The sequence below is a fragment of the Agelaius phoeniceus genome, chromosome 2 (genome assembly GCF_051311805.1).
Source record: "Agelaius phoeniceus isolate bAgePho1 chromosome 2, bAgePho1.hap1, whole genome shotgun sequence".
NCBI lineage: Eukaryota > Metazoa > Chordata > Aves > Passeriformes > Icteridae > Agelaius > Agelaius phoeniceus.
Window position 1 is genome coordinate 30,037,808 of NC_135266.1, and position 20,812 is coordinate 30,058,619.

General features: G+C 38.6%; 2 protein-coding genes across 4 annotated transcripts in view; one reads left to right on the forward strand and one right to left on the reverse strand.

The window, feature by feature from the left end:
• Nucleotides 1–12,096, reverse strand: part of TMEM182 (transmembrane protein 182) — a 31,132-nt gene extending 19,036 nt beyond the window's left edge. Inside the window, exons 1-2 of one of the 2 annotated variants that reach the window (XM_077173396.1) lie at nucleotides 11,930–12,096; nucleotides 225–324 (exon numbers count right to left, since the gene is read on the reverse strand). In XM_077173396.1, the coding sequence (XP_077029511.1) occupies nucleotides 225–243 (19 nt within the window). In that variant the 5' untranslated portion in view covers nucleotides 244–324; nucleotides 11,930–12,096. Of the gene's footprint in view, nucleotides 1–224; nucleotides 325–790; nucleotides 1,320–11,929 lie in introns of those variants that run through there. The other variant, XM_054628317.2, reaches the window with a different exon arrangement.
• Nucleotides 11,060–19,993, forward strand: SLC67A2 (solute carrier family 67 member 2). 2 transcript variants are annotated; one of them, XM_077173395.1, is made up of 7 exons: nucleotides 11,269–11,400; nucleotides 12,339–12,379; nucleotides 13,287–13,374; nucleotides 14,669–14,712; nucleotides 15,915–16,044; nucleotides 16,434–16,643; nucleotides 17,171–19,993. In XM_077173395.1, the coding sequence occupies exons 2-7, from the start codon at nucleotides 12,347–12,349 to the stop codon at nucleotides 17,956–17,958; spliced, it is 1,293 nt and encodes a 430-aa protein (XP_077029510.1). In that variant the 5' UTR covers nucleotides 11,269–11,400; nucleotides 12,339–12,346; the 3' UTR covers nucleotides 17,959–19,993. The 2 variants fall into 2 exon arrangements, with proteins under 2 accessions (XP_054510316.2, XP_077029510.1); XM_054654341.2 differs by lacking the exon at nucleotides 12,339–12,379 and having other exon boundaries at nucleotides 11,060–11,400.
• The last annotated feature ends 819 nt before the right edge of the window (nucleotides 19,994–20,812 follow it).

The following is a 20,812-nucleotide window of genomic DNA, read 5'->3' on the forward strand; positions in this document are numbered from 1 at the left end:
AATCTGATACCTAAACTTGTACCATTTTGTCCTGGGGTTTCCTATAGATTACAAGAGTGTGTGTCAAGAATTTATTTTAGGGTAGCTGAAGAACCTGATCCCCAAAGAAGCCATGAAATCTAATGATTCAGAAGACAGAAGGAAAAACAAAAAAAAAAACAACAAACCCCAACAATTATGAGAACAAACTACTGTAGATAAAGTAAAAGGAAAAAATTACTTACTATACCAAAACTTCCACATGCTGCCATTATTATCTCCTACATTTCCACTAAACCAGCACCTCCAGAAGAAGCCTTCATGATGGAAAGTGGCCTTCTCTCCCTACAGAAAAAGGAAAAAAAGAAAAAGAACACCATTATCATACAATTTTTGAATGGCTGAAAGAATTAAATGCAATAGAGAAAGCCATTATCATACAATTTTTGAATGGCTGAAAGAATTAAATGCAATTAGATGTTGATGCAAAAAACACTACCATTATAATGACACACAACCTGTCTGAATTTAGGTCAGCTAGAACATTTATAAACAGTCCTTCTTCTTTTGAAAGAATATCATATTGCAAAAGCAGTATCACAAAATAAAAATTCACTTTAGACTGATTATAAGAGGTTTTGAGGCAGGCTTGTAAGCCTCCAGAAGGACAAAATGAGTATATTCAAAAGTATACACAGAAGTAAATTCTTAGAAAATAAACAAAATTAGTATATTCAAAAGTTTATAAAATAAATACATCCAAGAATTCTACATATATAATTCTAATTATAAATAAAAAGTTCATACTAACCCCAGCACCTTCAGGCACTTCTGAACAAGTTCCTATTTCTGTAGCAAGAAGCCAATAATCTGTTCCAAATGCCACCAAAAAAAGCAAAACCCCCAGAGCTGCAAAGAAGCCTCCAAAAAATATCCCCACACTCAGTTTCATTATTGAAGTTATTAGGAAAAAACAAGACAAAACAAAACACCTTAACTACTGAAAAGGTTAGCAGTAAAATAAATTTAAAACAAATTATTGGGAAAGTAACTAAAAAACTGTATGGAGAAAATAGCTCATATCTGAAGAAGTTTCTCTTCACTTGACTTTCTGCCTGTGCCCTTCTTCCCAATGCCCTGTGAGTCGATTTGTGTCTCCGAATTTGTGTTCCATGTGGCTGACTCAAGTCTGACAGATGAAAAGGCCCTTCTATTTTAGGACACTGATGGCAGAGCTTTGCTCTGTTTCGCTGTCCGGGCGAGGCCAGTCAGAAATAGCTGACCTTCCCCTAACTAATCAGGGATTGACTTGAAATATTATTGCAGCTGGTGCATCATCACCAGTGGAGATGGAGTTGCAATGGCTCTGTCCATCTATGTGAGCAGCATCACAGAGCACGCAGTAGTAGCAAGGACTTCCAAAGTTCAGGCCTGGTGGTGAATGTTTCCTTAGCTGCTAGCAGGAAAGGAAACATCTTTCAAAGCAAAGGAGTTACTATAAGTCACGTTATAAAAAGAAGGCTGAGGATTTTTTATAGAATTTTAAAATATGGTAGCCAAAATGAAGAGATGCCTCTGAAAAATCCTATATAATAAAAATACAGTTATCTTTAAAAATTTACATCTTACGTTTAAAGTAATAACTTTAGCAATACTAAACACAAAAACACCTAAATGCTTTATTTATTCAGATGCATCTTTTTTGCATATATCAAAAAATTATGCAGTTAAAAATTCCTTCAAGCATCTGATAAAAAACTTCAATCTTTTTAAAACAAGAAGACACTTTCCCAAGAACATACTTTGGCCATTTTGGAAAGTGATGAGGTAAAACATTTAAATTACAAGTACTCACTGTACAAGAAAAAGGTTTTTTCAACAACTTCATTTCATGCCAAGCAGGCCTTCCCAGTCATCTCTCATGGATTACAGAAATGTGTAGAGTTTATAACATGCACCATATCCTACAGTCCTTATCCAACAAAGGAATTATTTATCACCAGAGTAGAATTTTCCATTGATTCTGCATACTGGGAAGTGCAGGGCTCAAAAGAAGAATTAAGCCAGTTTACTCCAGAAAACATTTGTCACAACAATTTATGGCAATAGACTTAGGACTCCAGAGGGACTCCTATGTTCAATATGCCAGTATTGGTTTGGACAGTGCATCAGCATGTTTGAGGACAGCAAGGAAAATGCTGTTTCTACCATCTCCCTTCATTTCTACACAGATGAACTAGTGTTGTGTCCTGAGTGGTTTTATACCACTACACAGTCTGCCAACATCATATTCACATTTGTTATTAATCATATTTTATGCAAACCTGATACTACACAGCACATTTAATATTCTGTGGCCTTTGCACTTCAGAGTTTCAGTGTATGCAGAGCAGCAAATGAATATTCAAACAGACTCTTTTTGTCATATTTGCTTTTCCTGACAGCCACTGATGCAGTTCATTTTGATACAGCAGAAGAGAGGTGTTTAGAAACCTAATTTTGGAAAGTGATGTTTTATTGTTCATTATTAAAGAAAACAAAAAAAATCAAGAAGGAAGAACAGAAGAACGTATAGAATGTGTTATAAAATAAAATAAAAATGATTACTTGCAATTTGGAATAATACTTCAACTTTTAGTCATCCCTGAAGTGGTCAGGCAGGTGGATTAGATAATTGTTGTAGGTTCCCTCCAGCAAATATTCTATTCTGTTCTGTTCTGTTCAATTCCATTCTAATGTGTCTAAAAAAAAAAAAAAAAAAAGGAGGATTCAGTTCAGCACTAACATGCCCAAATTTAGACAATTTCATATAAGCTAAATGTCTTTCCATCATAATCAATAGTGATCACACACAGTGGAGCCAGAGAGCAGCTCATCACAACCTAAATTAGGCTCACAGGGCTCTGCTCAGTCACTTGGGCAGACACCTAGCTCTAGCCAGTACCCTGCTGGCTCCCAGCTGCCCTGACAGAAGGGTGTATTTCCCTCTCTGTTTTAAAGTACCTGCTAGCCCCACATGGGATCTTACATGCCCCCTCTCCCCTTGGATGGCACTGGGACCCTACATGGAGGTGACTGAATCATGTCTGGAAGGAGTGACATGGTGGCCTTGCTGTCATCTCCCACAGCCGAGTGCTCCAAGATGTCTAAGGCACCTACACTGGGCAGGCAGGTACCACAAGGGACTTGGAGGAGGCCAACACCTCTTCTGAGTGATAGCTACAGGCCAGGTTCACACCACCTGTGCCATCCAGGCCACCTCTGAAGCCAGGCTCCATTACCTTGCTAGACCATCCTGGAGGCACCGCTGAGTGTTTTAGCCAGACCTCGATCAGCTCTGACTGCAGCAAAGACCTGTATTTCACATGGAGATGTCTGAATGCAAAGGCCTTAATCTGCAACTGAATCCTACTCAGTGAACTGGAGCTCCCAACTCTTTTGCTGGTGTATGGGTGGCCTTAGAAAGCATTGGCCCAAAGTTCAAGAATTTCATACAGTGAAATTCAAAGATATAGATAGTCACAGCATAAACAAAATCTATTTTATTAAGTTCTTCATGATATCTATTAAAAATTAATTCTAATGCACTGTTTATGCCACTTAGCTCATCATAAATAATGGGATGTCTTATAATGTCACAACAGTGAACTTTTCCAGCATTAAATTAGAAGAAAAAAGAGAACTCCAGATTCCAGTCTCAGCCACTGAACCACAATTAATAAAATAAACAACCAAAAAATATCAAATGGCTAATTCCAGTCATGTTGCACCTACCTGTCCTCAGGACAGAAATATGTCAGTGACTCTGTGAGCCTGTTTCTGCACAAAAGTAACTTATTCTTGTGAGTAGCTTCACTGAAATCAGTTTGCATGGAAAGTTTCACTGAATTCAAATGACAGCTGAATTACTGCCTGTGCAGTGCAAGTATTTATTTTTAATATACTGTACATGCACTCTGGTCTCAGTTTAGCATGTTCATCCTGAGAGGATCTAATTTAATTATTCTCTTTTATATTTATGGCACATTCTCTGGCAGTGTTATCTTCCAAATACTCTAACATCACCAGTATTATGCCCGTCTATGTCAAGAATGAAGCAGAAGCCATGTTAAGACTTGTTATGTCAGCTTAAAAATTCATGTTATCCACCACTTGAATACTCAAAGAAAGTCTCAGGGCCTTTTTCTTTAATTAAATTAAATTCTGAAGGTTCCTCAATAGAAGAGAGAAAGTTTTAAGGGAGAGAAAACAGGGCCAAGCTTATCAAGGCAAAAGAAGCATTATTTTGAATCTTAAACAAAGTCAATCCCCAACTCCTTTCGAAACTCCTAAACTTCTGCAGAAATACTGTCATTTTAAACCAAAATGACTTAGCCAAATTCATCCCTACTATAATGACAATGAAATAATTAAATCAGCTTTAATATTCAATTATTTTGGCAAATTAAGCCAAACATTCATGGATTTTGTTAACTCATAGTGTGAAGATTGAAGGACCCACATAATAGATGGATTCCAGTCTCATTTAACAAAGCTGCAAAAGTTTTTTGATTTTATTTCTGTTTATTCACCAGATAGATAGGGCTAAACTAAGTCCTGAATCCGCATATTTATTTATGCATATAATAGTGCCAGCTTCAACATACTATCTGAGCCCCTCCTCGTATTTAAAAATAGAAAAGAAATTTAAAAAACAATAATAGCAGGCTGTTTCTTTTTTTCCTTTTCTATCTGAAGGGGGAAAAAAAGATATTTATGGGAAGGGGATGTTGTTTATTTGCTTGTTTATGTTTGTGTGTGATTGAGTAAGTGTCGGGTGCGTATGTTTGGAATTGGCAGGCAGCTCCTTATCTGTGCTGGCAGATATGCCCATGATCTAAAAACAGCCTTTTAGAACTGGCTGCATGTCTCACTATGTACCAAGAAACAATTTCAGCAACTGCCTCAGAGCTGAGTCCTTCTGAGACCTCAATGCTCACTTACTGTTCTAAACATTAATGGGAGTATCTCACCCACTGATTCCAACCCTCCTCCTGTCCATGTGCCCCAGCTGGGCAGATGTTACCTACTGCATCGACACGATTACTTGTCAGGAGAGTACTAGACAGACAAACAGCCAGACACCTACACAGCATACACTGCACACACCTTGTCCCTTAAATGTGCGGCTGAAGTTCATCTTTAAGCTGGTCACTTCAGGTTTCCTCTACAGTCATATATCACTTTTACAGCACAGTCCATCTGACCTTTTTTAGGATGACCACCTAAATGTGCAACCAACCGTGCCCTAGAAGTACAACTACTTTGGTTGGTTGTTTATTGGTTTGGTTTGGTTTGTTCACTGACCAAGAGCAGGTCTGGAATAACTAGTTTGAGATATGACCACTTTTTTCTTAACACTACAGTAAATCAGACCACAAGTCACACAATGACAGAGTGACTGAGGTTAGAAGGGACCCCTAGAGGTCATCCAGTCTAACCTCCCTGCTCAAGCAGGACCACCTAGAAATGATCGCCCAGGACCATGTCCAGGTGGCTTTTGAATATCTCCGAGGCTGGATACTCCAGAACCTCCTTGTGTGAGCAAACACCTGCCAGTGTTTGGTCACCTTCACAATAAAAAGTTTTTTCTGAGGTTCCAAGTGACCCTCTGATGTTTCAGCTTGTCCGCACTGTCTCTGGTCCTGTCAATGGACATCACTGTAAAGAGCCTGGCTCTTTATATAAAACTCCCTCTGAGCCTTCTCTTTTCTAGGCAGAACAGTCCCAGTTTTCTCAGCTTTTCCTCATAGGAGAGATGCTCCGATCCCTTCATCACCTCAGTTGTCCCTCATTTGACTCCCTCCAGAGTGTTCATGTGTCTCTTGCACTGCAAAGCCCAGAACTGGACACAGCACTCCAAGTGTGGCTTTACCAGTCCTGAGTAGAGAGGAAAGAAGACCTCCCTCAACTTGCTGGCAATTCTTTGCCTGATGAGGACCAGGATACCATCTACCTTCTTTGCAGCAAGGGTACATGGCTGGGTCATGTAAAACCTGAGTGGAGATTGTAGAAATGTGCTGAAGTCCCCCACAAAAGGAGGAAATCAAGCCATTCTGAACACAGGTATCACTGAGTCATTCATTCTGCAGGAGCTATAAGTTTACATAGATGATAGTAAGAACAAAAGGGACATAAGCAGCTCATATGTGTTCAACAGGAATTCTAATAAACCAACAAGAAAACACTTCTTTATGACGCTTTACTTTTACCCATCTCTGTGTATCCAGGACCCACTGTTAGCCACCTGCAGGAACACTTGACAGACTTGCAATCACCCTGATGAACAAAGCTCCAGGGTGTACATCCCATTTGGACCCTGCCTTATACCCTCTCTGTGTTCAGGACTTTAACACTACAAAGCATCACAGATTTATTCAGCCACAGAAAGGAAGACAAAGCTTTAGTATGACTGAGTGGATCACTCTGTTTCATATACCCCATTCTATATCCCATTCCCATCCCATTCTATCCTTAATCTTGCATTAAATCTACATTAGATAAAACAGGTAAGAAAGACAGCAAAGCATAATTTCTTTTTTAATTGTGTCATAACACTGAATCAAGATGTGATGAATCCATGTCCCTGAAAACTGGGCAAGATAACTAGAATTATCAGAAGTACAAGTACAAGTACAATGTGCTTTCCTTTATCACATCACCATCATGAGTGCTCTGAATATTTCATACAATTATAGGAAAGCCAGGCCAATGCCATTAACATTTACCACAATACTTTCAAGTCATGACACATCACATGTGCAATTTTCAGAGAAATGAATGAGTTGCCTAATTCTAGGAGGTATTCCAGGAAGTATCCTATGAAAGTAGTTATGCATAAATAGTCAGAAATTAAAAGCTGCAGTCTTCTTCACCATTCTTGTTGCTGCCTTACACAAGTCCTTCCACAGCAGGATGCTATTATGAATCTCACTCTGAGGCTGTAACACCTTCCATTTACTCCACAGACACCTTCTGATATATATATATATTTTTGGATTTATTCAGGAAGTCTGAGGAACTAGCCTTTAGGTCTTTCTGTGCCCTTCCAGCTTCTACAGAGCCACTGGCCTTAAAATAAATCATTAAATAAATAAAACCATAGACTCAGTGAGGGATTGGGGGGTCTGGCATGGAGAGTGGGGAATGATGTGTGTGATGTAAGAGTACTTTAATATACCAGAAAAGAGACTGAGGTCAACAGGAGTCATCCTGGCCACCTTCTGCTCCAGAGAAGGATTGATAGTATCTAAACCATTCCCAATGTATTTATTTTATCTGTTAAACATTAATTGAAGGAAACACAAAAAGCCATGTGGCCTTAGTTATGCTGTCATGAAAAACTCCAGAAGGGAAGAAGTAGACCCAATTCCTGAAATAATTCCTTCCTTTAACAAGCTGTTTTATAAATGCTTTCTAAGTCTCTCTGACATACCAACGTGATACATTTACAGCTTTGAGGGTGGCATCAATTAAAAGGTTTCTTTCCACATTCCTTAAATTTGCAGATCTTTTCAGACAGATTACACTTTAAATGTCTTTAAGATTAACAGCAGATTCCAAACTCAAGTTCATTTACAAGTACCTCTTAAAATGTTCTAGACCACTGGATTGTAACTTTTTCTACTTCACTCAATTTGTATATGAAAAGTTGAAATTATGTTGAAGTTACCGTAACGATGTGAAGCGGCAAACCAGAATGAAATAAGTCATTGTTAGATTCACTAAATTTGATGACAAATTGCACATTTGGGGGTCTTGACCTTACCTATTTGTAATGCAAGAATTCAAGAATATATTCCATTACTGGAATAAATCAGTGTAGTTGTCTTAGACCCGTCTCACAGAAGTATTTTTCAAACTTTTTTAAGAATTTATAAGGTTTAAAATTTTCTCCACTATTAAAGTAACGTGAGGATCTTTTTGAAAAGAATTTTATTGGATTCCAGATGACTTCCATCAATGCTTTCACTGTGTCAGGGCTTGGAGCACACATAGCCACAGAGCTGGCTGAGGAAGGGCAGCTGCAGACTGCCTCAACTCCTTGCTAGGCAGGTGACACCAAATATTTACAGTAGAGGTTTTCACTAAAAGGCTGAAGATTCCTCACCCCTTCTCCTCATGAGCAAATTGAATCTCAGACATTCTCCCACAGACTAGTTCTCCTCTCCTTCAAAATTTGAGGCAAGAATAGCCCAACAAGGCTGTGGAAAATCTATCTCTTGCAGCTCAATGCTAGAAGAAATGTTCCTTCTGCCATTGAAATCTCTCTCACCCTCTCTCCTCCTTTTTTTTAAAACCCTCTCTGTTTATGCAAAATTGATCATCCATTAGGACAGCAGACCTAGACACAATGTTGCATTAGTATACAAACTGAAACACTGATACAAATGTAATAAAGCTTTCCTGCTTTTTTAATTCTGGTTCCTCTATTTCCTGTCAAAAGATGACCACTTTTTTGGGGGGCAACAAAATAACAATTAAAAACTTACAGTTGCTGGCTGAGTACTATGACTACCAAGTGCATCTCATAATCACTGTCACAACAGAGAGGTGCAGCTCCTCATGCTTTGTTTCTTGCATGATGCACCTCACACTTACTTTACTTACATATAATGAAAACAGAGTACTTTGATTGTGTAGTGACAGTAGTCTGCATCTTCTTCCTGGTCCTAGCATTATCCATAAAATCATTAATTTTCATTCAATTGCTACTACCAGGTCACAGGAAAAAAAAAAAAACAGAAATAAGAGGATCATCTAGGCATTTCTGAACACACATGCTGCTGGCCACTTCTGAGTATCTATTGTGTACTTGTTTTTAAGAATCATCCAGTAACAAGTCAAACACCTTAAAGTAATGTAAGTGTACTATATTGATAATAGCATTTTAATCAACCAGCTATGTAATTCTGCTCCCAAATATAGTAGACTAGGTCTATTTTCCTTAGGGCTCTGATAAGTGGTCTTCATTGTATTTCATTCCTTTAATTGCTAGTCAATTCCCTTATCAGTCATAAAACCACTTTATTTGAGAACATTTACCTTAAGATTTATTTATTTGGGAGACTTTATCTTAAATTTTGTAATTGCAATTAAAGAACATGAATGGGAACCTTGAGGCAGCTGAAATAATCTGCCTTCAGTTTAAAAGTAACAGAGATATCTGTCGATTACCACATATTAATGCCTCTTTCTTATATATTATGTAAATTATGTAAACATGTAAGATGCACAATTCTTTAGCAATATGATCAAGTTCACCAGGAAAAAAAGCAATAAGAGATCTGTTAACAGAAGAGACACCAATGTGTTCTCTAAATGCTTGGGTTTTTTTCCATGAACAGTTTGCATTGATGTCATAAAGTTTGGTTATTCTCTGCTTTACAAGTCATTGTGCATGCTGATAGCTTGAAACAGTATACAAAACCTAAGCATTTTCATTGCCAGGAAATTCAATATTCCTGCCTGCAATACTTTGTCCCCATCATATTTGATCATTGTGATCTTCAGAACCTGAGAAAAATACAGAATAGCTAACTGGTTTCAGAGACTTATGGCAGAGACTAACACAAAACATTAAAAATTTCAGTTGGACTCAGTGTTTGCATAGAAGTCAATGTCCCTTAGACCCCAGCAAAAGTACCTAAAGCCTTGCATCATCTTTTAATCATCCAACTCTTTAATACTTTCTTCTAATAAATTTTCAGGCACTTTCCATTTCCTCTATCAGTTAAAATGACCTAGGATAGAATTAGCGCAAAATTGAGCAGACAATGTAGCAGCAATTCCCAAGATGCTCCAATATTTCAGCATCTTGTCACCATTTTGTCGATTTCAGAGAAATTGTGAGCAACTGATCTCCGTTAGTGTTGTATCCAGAATTTTAAAAACCTCACTGAGAGAATTTGTTATTCAAAGTGGCCTCAAAGAGAGAAATTAATAGGATATATTGGTTAACCCAACACAAAAACATCACAGTCACTGGGATATTAAACAACTGAGTTATTATTTTCTGGACTCTGATAACATCTTTGTCCCTATGCAGAAACTATGTTTTGTCTTGGTATCTTATAAATAAGCTCCATATATATAAATATGTCTTTTTTTACCATTTTAGTATTTTGGGGGTTTTTTAGCTTAATTTTTAATAATCATGGGAAAATCACATTCCCCTCCCCATTTCTTTTTTGTTAACTAAATCTGTAAAAGATCCTCAACCCTGTGATATTTATTTCTTCTGGAAATATGAAGATAAAATTGAAGTTATGCTATTGTCAGTTATTGAATGATCTTCCTCAAACTTTATAACTCAGGATGACTTTTAAAGTGTAAGAGTCATCCACATTTTACAAAAGTTTCTTCTTACTGATAATTTTTAAAAAGTTAAAGCATCTCCTGTTCCCTTGTGCATTTTTAAAATAATTAAAAACTGCAGCAGTTTTACTGATCCCTGGCCAAGCAACTATATAAAAGAGCAAACCTCTGACTCCAAGATAAAGATGGGTGGTCATATTTTGCATGTGACAATCATTTCCACCAGTGCTTCTGAGATTTATGAAGTTTCACTGGTTTGAATGCCGATGCATTATAACATACTAGTCGGCAACAATTCCAGCTATCCCTGACTTTTAACAAAAACACAGCACAGCAGGGAACGTGCTAAGCAGAAAGAGGGATGCCCTTCCTCCTTGGCTCAGTACCACCATGATAAGCCACGAACAAGGCAGGAAAACACTTTGCTGCCAGAAACACTTGATACAGGCACCGGGCTGAGCCCGAGAGATGGCCGAGGAACAGCAGCAGCGCTGGGGCACAGGCACTTTCCATGTGGGTCCGTAGGATCGGAGGTGCAAGGGCCAAAAAGACATTTTTCTACAGCCACCACTGTGCACAGAACTGTGCAGGGGGTCCACCACCGTGCTCCTATAGCATATTTGTTTCCAAAGCCCCTCGGCTCCACCTGGCTCCTCCTGCCCTCCCCAGAGCCTCAGGTCCCGAGGGCCCGGGTTGCAAAATGTTCCCTGTACAAACACGCAGGAGGCAGGAAGTGCAAAGTCCTACAGAGGTGTGTGTGGGAGGGTGGAGGCAGGGATCCCGACGGCTCCCGAGGCCGGCAGGGAGCCTTATTCTTCCTCATCTTCGCCCGAAAAAGAGGACACACTTAGGATACCGCGCCAAACGAAACAACAGCGAGACTCTCCCCCGCCGCCGGCGCCGCCGCCTCTCGTTTCCGCCGAGCCGCGGGCACTGCGCAGGCCCTGCGCCGCCGCCCGCATGGAGGAGGAGGAGGAGGATGAGGCTGGCGGCGGCCGGGCGACCACAGCGAGCCCGGCCGCGTCCGCCCGCTTCGTGCGGTGCCTCTACGCGGTGGGATTCCTGGTAAGCGGCGGCCCTGGGGCCTGCGGCGGGCGGCCGCGCCCGGGAACGGGAACCGGCTCCTCTGCAGGCCAAGGCTGCTGGGGCGCATCGCTGCAGCGGCCCCTCGGGAACGCCAGGGCTTGTAGCGCTGGTGGTGTGCAGCGGCTGGGCTCTTTTACCCCTGCAAACAGCCACGCAGTTCGACACACAGGTCGGATTTTTATCCTGTGAATGCCATGGAATAGCGTAGCACCCGAAAAGCTGAGTCTTGCCTTGGTGCTTATAAGAGAGCTGCTTCCTGTTCTTGAAATACCCGTGGTTCCTGTAAATTTACCCCCCGCAAAAAAACCCTAAAAATATGTTTCTCTTAAAAAAAAAAGTCCTCCATTGGAAGAACAGACTTTTTAGAAGGTTCATACTCTGTAGTGATTCCTGAGCCTCAGGAAAGTGCCGTTTAATTAATTTGAAATTAAAAGCGACGATTTGGAAAATGAATACAAAATGAGTATGAGTTTGCACTGTGAAATGTCAAGATAACTGTCTTACCTACTTTTAATAGGGCGATAGAAACGACCCAGCTGGTTTATGTCCTGGAGCAAATATTACAGCGAATTCTGCTCCTTTTAACTGACTTTTAAAGGCTGTGGTTCTCCAGCCCTGAAATAGTTTATTGACACTGAGCTGGAGCACACAAAAAAATCAACCAAGTGAGTGTCCTTTTAGAGGATGTGGTGATGCAAACTTCCTGTAGGCAGATAAATAAATACAGCATATCTGTCACTCTACAGAAGGAATTACACAGTGGAATAAGATGTAACTTATCAAAGGATTGTGGTTGATGGGTCTTGCTCTACCTGCATGCTTGTGACAGTCCAGTACTGCCAGGGTATAGTCTGAGACTTGTACTTCTTCATGTCTCCATTGATGACCTGGACAAGCTCACTGAACCTTTCTTTCAGGTTCACAGATGACAGCTAAGATTGTATTACGGAGGATGTTTGTAAGTGGTATGCTCTGTTTGTTCATGCTCATGTGTTTAATGATTCTAACCTTGTAAGCCTCAATTTCAACCATCAAAAAATAATTAATGACAGACTGTGAGAATTAGCTTAGTGACACACATTGTTACAGTTAATCAGTCTTTGAGGTAGTCTAGTTCAGTTCAAGCAGTCAGTGATGAAAGGTGATTGTGCTCCAATAGATCTCCTAGGGACACTGGATGCTGTGCCAGATTGTAGTAGTACTGAAAGAACTACTGGGTCAAAGTGGTGAGTTTAACAAAAAGTAATAAAGCAAAAGGAACAAGTAGGAGATCCTTGTACTTCTCAGGATGGGCAGTGTCCTTTACCCTCCTCTTACAAAACATTTTTCAATTATGCTTTGCCTTTTTTTTTTTTTCAAGTTTCTGTCTTGTCACATTTTTTAAGCTATACACAAAGGCAGTGTGTTAGTAGGTTTAGATCTATTGTAGCTTCTTCCCCATTGTAGTTGGGTGAAAGTACCATTTTTCAATATATACGTTCTTTGCACAAATAAAAAGCACGTTTAGGTGATTGAAAGTAGACCACTTTGAATTTAAAGGGCTAATACAAAGTACTTTTCTTGTTAAACAGGTAAAGTTTTATATATTTAAAGGAATATTTAATGTTTAAATATATATCTTCAGAAAGATTGCATCTAGAGTGGGGGAAGAAAATTGATGTTTTCATAGGTTTAACTCCTCTGTGAGGCAATCCTTTATCTTTCAGTTTATGTGTTTTGTAATATGAAAAATTTTCTTTTAACCTTGTGTTGATATGGAGATAATTTACTTTTTTTTAATTTCTATTTCTAATGATGACTGTTATTAAGCCAGGTTGCTATTGTCTTTATGGAAGTTACTAAAACTTTTCCTGCCTTCTTTTCAGGATTTATTTGGGGTGAGCATGGTGGTTCCTTTAATGAATCTTCATATCAAATCTCTAGGAGCAAGTCATACAGTTGCTGGAATCATAGGTGAGTTGCAATATTTGATTTATGAAAGAGTAAGATAAGGCCTGGATTTTGCCTTGCTGCAAATTGGACATTGGAACACAGTTCTTCTTTGCTAATAGCATAATAAAAAATAAAGACAATTTCCACATGAAGCTATAAGGACAGCCATACTGTATTAGGCCCAGAGACCTGTCCAAACTCATGCACTGACTGTAGCCAGAAGCACATGCTTGGGAAAGAGCACAACTGGAAAGAGCAAGGAAGTCTTGCAGTAGCATTTGTACAGCTACTTTCCAGCATGGAAGAATTGCTAAGCTTCTCCAGCTTAGCAATTTAGAGAGCCAGAGGTGTTGCTTGTAGTTTTATTGTTATTTACACTAAGCAAATGGTGCTTCTGCAGCTGGTTCTCCAAAGCTTTCCAATGTCCATGACTGTTCCCAGTTTGATTAAAATCCTTACAGCAGTCTTGGCAAAATATTTATTCACTTTTACAAGTATTTACAAATAAATTCTGAAGATTTGGAATTTTATCTTAAAGTGTTTAGTGTTTAGGTAAGTTTTGTGTCTTTAAAGTACCTTTTATGGTATTGTTTATGGTTTGGAGTGATACAGTATTTTCTTTATTCCCAGACATGGGAGCTGTTACTCAGTTTTATTATTTTGCATTCTTATTCAACACTTTGTATGAAATAATTCTGCTTCTATACTGAGTTGAAAGTATTATTTGAAGCAGAAACTAGTCAGACATATGTTTCCATTTCAACAGTCTGCTTTGATTTTTAACATTAGGAAAAAAATAGCTTTGAGGTGTATTCATATAAATGAAAGAGTCTAGCAGATGTTTCTCTCTGCTTCTCTCTGCTCCTTCTCTTCTGTCACTAAATGCTGCTAAACTCCTAACCTCCAAAATGAGAAAGTAGGGTCTGTGTTTTCTTCAGGGCTTCTGTGGTGCCTTGTAGTAGACTGAAGCACCAAGTGGAAAGTCCTTTCCAGTAGAGAAATTCTCTCCTGATTCTGAGAAAGCAGTTATAAATGCCAAGATTGGTTTTGTTTAATACACCATACAAAGCAACATCATTTTGCCTTACATAGTTTTACAACTTTTCAGCACTTTTTTCTTTTTTATTTTGTCATTCCCTGAAACTATTTCCTATATTAAGTGCTAAACTCCACCCTTGGTTTGTCCTGCTCCCTCTTCCCATTCTTCTAGTAAACTATTCCCATGCTTTCCCATTTTTCATAATTTAAAATTTTGTGCAGTTTTCATTAAAAAAAAAAAGCTGAATTTTTAACACTGGTATTTTGTTTGTTTTAGGATCTCTCTATGGTATCATGCAGCTATTTACCAGCACATTTGTGGTGAGTTCTAACACTGCTTTCCAGAGCATATTGGTATTTCTATGGATTGTAGGGGGGAAAAGGGTGGGGTTAAAAATACCATTTCTTGACATTTTGAAAATGCATAAAGTGTTCATACAAGCATTTTGGTTGGAGGAACCAATTTTCAATTTGCATAAGAAATGGCAGTTTTCTTTATGGGGAATTGCCAGGTTTTTCAGGCCCAAAGAGAATACAGTTTTTAGACAAACACTAGAATACAGATTTGGGCTCAGATACCTTACTGAGCAGGTCACAGTTACACAGGGTTAGCTCCTCTAGTGTTGGTGCTAGTGGAGCAGTTTCCTGCAGTGCAGTGGCCTGTCCAGAAAGCATTCTCATGAGTCAGCTTTTCATAGCCTATGATCTAGTTTGCTTTCCCTGCTGAAGGAGCAATGTCTTGTAATTCACTGTATGGTATAAATTAACCGTTGCATCTTTGCAATTTGTTTCATTTTGTTTTCTATTAGCTACTGATTTTTATATCCTAATATTACCCTGGTATTAGTTTTCTAGTTTTGAAGAGAACATACTATGAGAGTGTCTCATAAAAGAGCTGTTTCAGGGTTTGTTATGCAGGACACCTGGGATAATTTCCTGCTGTAATTTTGTGGCATGTTCTTGGAAGTGCAAGACCATTGTCTACTTTCTTAAAAAACTATTTTCTCTTGGAAATCAAGCTGATTTAAAAGCATGATAAATGCAAGTTTTCTGTTTGCCCTCTGCAAACTACTTCTTACATGTCTGTGCTCAGATAACAAACTCTTCATAGCCAAGATCATTGCTTTTAGGATGTTCAACAAGTGTCTTAATACATAGCAGCCTGAGTAATGCAAGCAAATATTTGTGACTGATAATGGTAAGATTTTCAGAAGGCTTCTACTGGTCATATTTTGTGGTATTTATCGCAGGACTGTCTTTTTAAAAGGGTCATTTTTTTAATTAAAAAAATTCTGTATACACAACATGAAATCATAATTTTGCCAGGTAGCCTGCCAGGAGGGCAGAGCTCTCCTTGTGACTTCCAAATTGTGAGCACTTAGGAATGTTGTGTAATAAGCTTATTAGGCTTTCATTGACAGTCCTTTGATGTCTTTTCTCAATTTAATGTAGAATTACTGATTGATCACTGCACATAGTTTAGTGTTACAAAAAGCTAATCTTTCTTTCCTGCTTTGTGAAAGGGCTGCTGGAGTGATATAGTAGGAAGACAGTATTCCCTGCTTGCTTGTATTCTTCTCAGTGCACTGGGTTACTTCCTTCTTGGAAATTCCACCACAGTGTTCCTGTTTGCTATTTCTAGAGTCCTTGTAGGTGAGTAAACACTTGGCATTTTGCATTTTGCAGTTTAAATTCCCTGTAGTCTCAGGTTGAGAATTACTATAGGAGAAATCATGGTGTATGGATGACTGCATAGCATCATCATCCAGTAGCACCAACTGAACCTTAGTATTGAAAAGTCTCTACAAATCAAGAATTCTCTTCTTTTTTTTTTTCTGAAAATAATTTGAAATGTTGAGGCCTAACCCACCAGGCATCTAAACCCCACAAAGCTGCTTACTCCGGCACTGAAGAATTTGTGATTAATGGGATTTTAAAAATATAAATCATACAAATTTGCACCATTCTGACTTGAGATAGATTCTGTCTTTTTTTTGGACCGAGAGATACATGTTTATTGATTTGTTTGTATTTTGTTGCAGGTATTTTCAAACACACACTGTCCATCTCTAAAGCCCTGCTGTCTGACCTGGTCTCGGAGAGGGATCGCCCTTTAGTAATGGGGCGCTTCAATGCAGCCTCCAGTGTGGGCTTCATTCTGGGACCTGTTGTTGGTGGCTATCTTGCAGAGCTCAAAGGTGGCTTTTACCAAACGGCCTTCATCTGTGCCTCCATCTTCCTTCTGAATGGTGGTAAGTTGTATGTCACATTCTGCATCTTGGGTCCCTTCATTCCTCATTTTGTCCTTTTAAGCCATCTGTTATACCTTGAATGCACAGTGTGTTTATCTTCTATGGCATAATCATTTTGTATGCCAATGCTACTGTTTGAATTTGAACTTATGTGGAAGGGTGGGAATTTTGAAACAGTTATCCTCCAGGTGCTTCTCCTTTGTTCTGCCTATGTCCTCTTTACATTCAGACACAAATGGGAGTTTTTGATGTGCCCAAAGATGAAGACTAGAAATCAGAATTTTAGCTTTAGCCATTAGATTGATTAGTTTCTATCGTGTGAGTTTGGCATTTCAGTGTTTTCCTTTCTTGCTTTCACTGCATTTAAAATTGAACCAATACTACGGATAACACTAGACTTAATATTTGCAAATTTTTTAAGGACAGGTATTGTTGAAGTATTTTATAAATTGTTACAATCAAACTAATATCTTCCTTGTAAAGTTGATGCATTTGAATGAAATCAACTAATTTCTTCATCTGTATAGGTCTTGTCTGGATGTTACCCTGGAGTGAAGAAAACACTAGCAATAGGAACCATTACCAAGACAAAGAAACAAACAGTTTCTCAGCAAAATCAAATCATAAACATCACTTGAAATCAGCAACTAGTAGAGCTGTGACAAACAGTAGTTTTTTCCAGTCTCCATGGATCCAAGCTGCAACAGTGCTGAAGAAAATTAAAGGAATAGCATGCTCTAATTTGTGGGATGTATTTTTAGTACGGTTCCTGATGTCTGTTGCTATACTGCTGTACTATAGTAATTTTACTCTGGCCTTGGAGGAGAGATTTGGGGTGAAACCCTTGTTTTCTGGATACCTCATGAGCTATAGCAGTGCGCTTGGAGTCCTGGCTGGTTGTTTGCTCGGGCCAATAACAAGACTCTATGGACACAACACTTACAGACTTCTGTTGCACTCCAGCACTTTTACCTGCACGCTGATTCTCCTGTATGCCTCAGCACCGAGCATATGGATGGTCATTCTGTCCTCCACCTTCTTGGCCTTCTCCACCACTATTGGCCGTACCTGTATCATTGATCTGGAGCTGACTGTCGGTGGGAACGAGGCCAGCGGGACGCTCCTGGGTGTGGGACAGTCAGTGACATCAGTGGGACGTATAATTGCCCCACTCCTTTCTGGAATTGCTCAGGAGTTCAGTCCTTGTGGCCCTCCAAGTCTAGCTGTGGGACTAGCATTAGTTGCTATTGTGATAATGAATGCAAACAAACAAAAATACCATAGTCATGGAAGTGGGAAGTTAAAGGATCAGTAGTCACAATTTTGGATTGCACAGATGTATTTTCACCTGCCAGGCTTGTACAGTAATTACATGATTTTTAAAGAGAGCACATTATGTTCCTGTGGAAACAAGTATACATGTGTATTTCTGCTGCAGGGATGTTTAGACAGATGTTATTCCAACAGGTTCCCATTGTACTGGCTGTGATTTTTTAAATGTATTTTTAACCTTTAACATTCTTTTTGGAGGGGAAAAAAGAATGTCGGCAAACGCACAAATCCTGCTTGTAGCTCATTTTTGAAACAGTGTTTAGATTGAAAGATTGTTTAAAAAGGGTGAATCAGAGGTGAATTTTTGTTATTTAATCAGGAGAATTTGCAATATGTTTGGCCTTAATTTCTTATTTTGTGGTCTGTTTCCTTTTGTCTGTTATGACAGTAGCTTATATAACAGAATGTTTGCTTATGTGATTTTTGTGTAGCATGTTTTGTCCAGAGAACTTTTTGCGGACAATGGTTGGGCACTTTGGAGTAATCATGCAACCCCGGCTGACTCCTGGTCTTTCCCAAGTAACAGAATTGGGTATATGCTAACTTCATGTACTAGAAGACCTAATCTTAGAATAATACAAGGCCATTCAGACTGAAACTGAGGCTGAATTTAAGTTTTATTGAAATTTGAACTGGTGGCTTCTGTTTAGTAATAATTTCTACTGAGGAACTTTGTCATAATTTCTTTATTTATATTTCCTGTGCAATTTTTCTACCTTCACTTTAAGAATAAATGTCCTTCTTAATTCTCTCAAATGACTAAAGGTGTGAGCATCTAGCAGTAGTTCATAGATCTGGATTAATGCATCCTGTCTCATCTCAGCCATAAGTGACATTTTGGTGACAAGAGAAGTACAGTTTTGTTACTATTTTAGTCCTCATTTGTGTGCATGGCTTAACTGAAGAGAGGTTACTCTCAGATCTGTACAGAGTTGTAGCACTCCTGTGCTATTTACTGTTCAAGCTCATTACTTGAAAGTTACCATTGTTTGTATTTCATATGAAACATGGAAAAAATGTATTTTGCTCCGATAATGTTCTCTATGATCTTCATTACATTACCTGATGAAAGTACAAAGTCAACTATGCAAGTGTTTGGTTGGGGGGGGTTATGCAATTTAGTTATCCCTTGAACACATCAGTGCACAGTCTTCCTGCTTCAGGTCAGTCATGGATAGTGCTTGTATTTATTTTCATTTTCTTCTTTACCTTTTCCACTGCCTACTAGCATTCAAATATTTTCTGAAAACTCTGTGATTCCAGTGGCAGCACCATAGGAATTCATATATGGAACTCTGAATTGTTTTAATTTTATTTCAGTACATATCCTCAGAGTTCTTTATTACAGTAATATGTGTTTCATTTCTCCCTAGGAACTTGAGGCATTTTCAAGTCTCTTATCTTCTCTTGCCTTTCTTGGTAGATGCCCAAAACATTGTTGCTTTAAATTTCCTATTTTGTTTCTTTCCATCTTTTAATTTTCTTATTTTTTCCTTTACTTAAAACCTCCATTCTGTAAGTAAGGGCATTCTGTTTTGCATCTCTAGCAAGGGGTTAAGGAAAAGAGTCAAAAGAAAAAAACCTTCAAAAATTAATGTATATGAATGATTTCGTAATTTTTCCAATACTTGTGGATTATATGACATAATATTTACCCTTCTAAATTGCTGCACTGATTTAATCTGACTTCTGTGTACATCTATCCTAATATATATCCTACTGAATGGAGGTTATAGAAGCCTCACATTTGAGAAATCTGTGGAAGCCTGTGGTCTTGGGAACTCATTGTAACACGTTTTACAGAAGTTTTTTACTTGTAGGCCAAAATTATTCCTGAAGTGCCACAGAAATATTTCTTTTCTGTATTGGTACAGAAGAATTGCACTATATTTTTTTTTCTTTAAGGACTTTAAGAAATAAAATGAAGTGACATTATGTATGTATCATTATGTCACTGTGGTTTTCTTCCCATCTTCCTCTGCTGAAGCTACAGCACAAAATAGAAGTGTTCAAGTCAATGTGAAGTGTGGATGCTTTATTTTTTTTCCTCAAGCTGTGGTTAAAATCATTTGAATCTTTCTACATTTCTCATAAAGGACACAGGAACCAAGGATTCAACCAATAAGTGGCTTGGCAGTGAATGAAAAAGACGAAATAAAATAAAATGGAGAACTCTGCAGTTTTGAGATGAAGTCCTTAAAGCTACTGTTCCTTGTGCCTGGAGGCCACATTTGCATCCCTTGTGTTGCCTCTTAGTTGCTATAACCATGCAAGGTCAGGGAGTGAAGATTCAATGACATTCCTGCAGATACAGAGATATGATTCCCCATTTTAAGTTGAGGAAGCAGCAGTTGCAGCTAATTTTGGTTCCAGTCTAGTGGGCAAACTACTGAATTACTCAGCTGTTTCTTGAATCCAGTTGTAGGATCTTCTGTAGAAGACTGTAACAAACCAGATCTGAATATGGCCTAAAGGAAAACAGTTTCTGCCAGCAAACCACTGCAAATTAAGATTTTTCTCTTGCTTGCTGTTACTTTATTTTGGGTTGGTTTTCTTGGGACTGTAGGAAGGGTTGGGTTTTGGTTTGGTTCCTTGGGTTTTTTTGATCTTTGCTCTTCCCTTTGGTAAGTCAAGTGACTTTTTTGACAATTTTGATCAGCTCATGTTGAAGAGGCTGTGTATAAGTACTGATTTTACTGCTTTTAAATGATGAAGCAAAGGTAAGATTTTTTTTTTTCCTGTTGGGGTAGGCTGTGTACTTTTGAAGAGACCCTTTATAAACATATTAGTTCGGGGGGTTTGACCCTGGCTGGACACCAGGTACCCACCAAATCCAC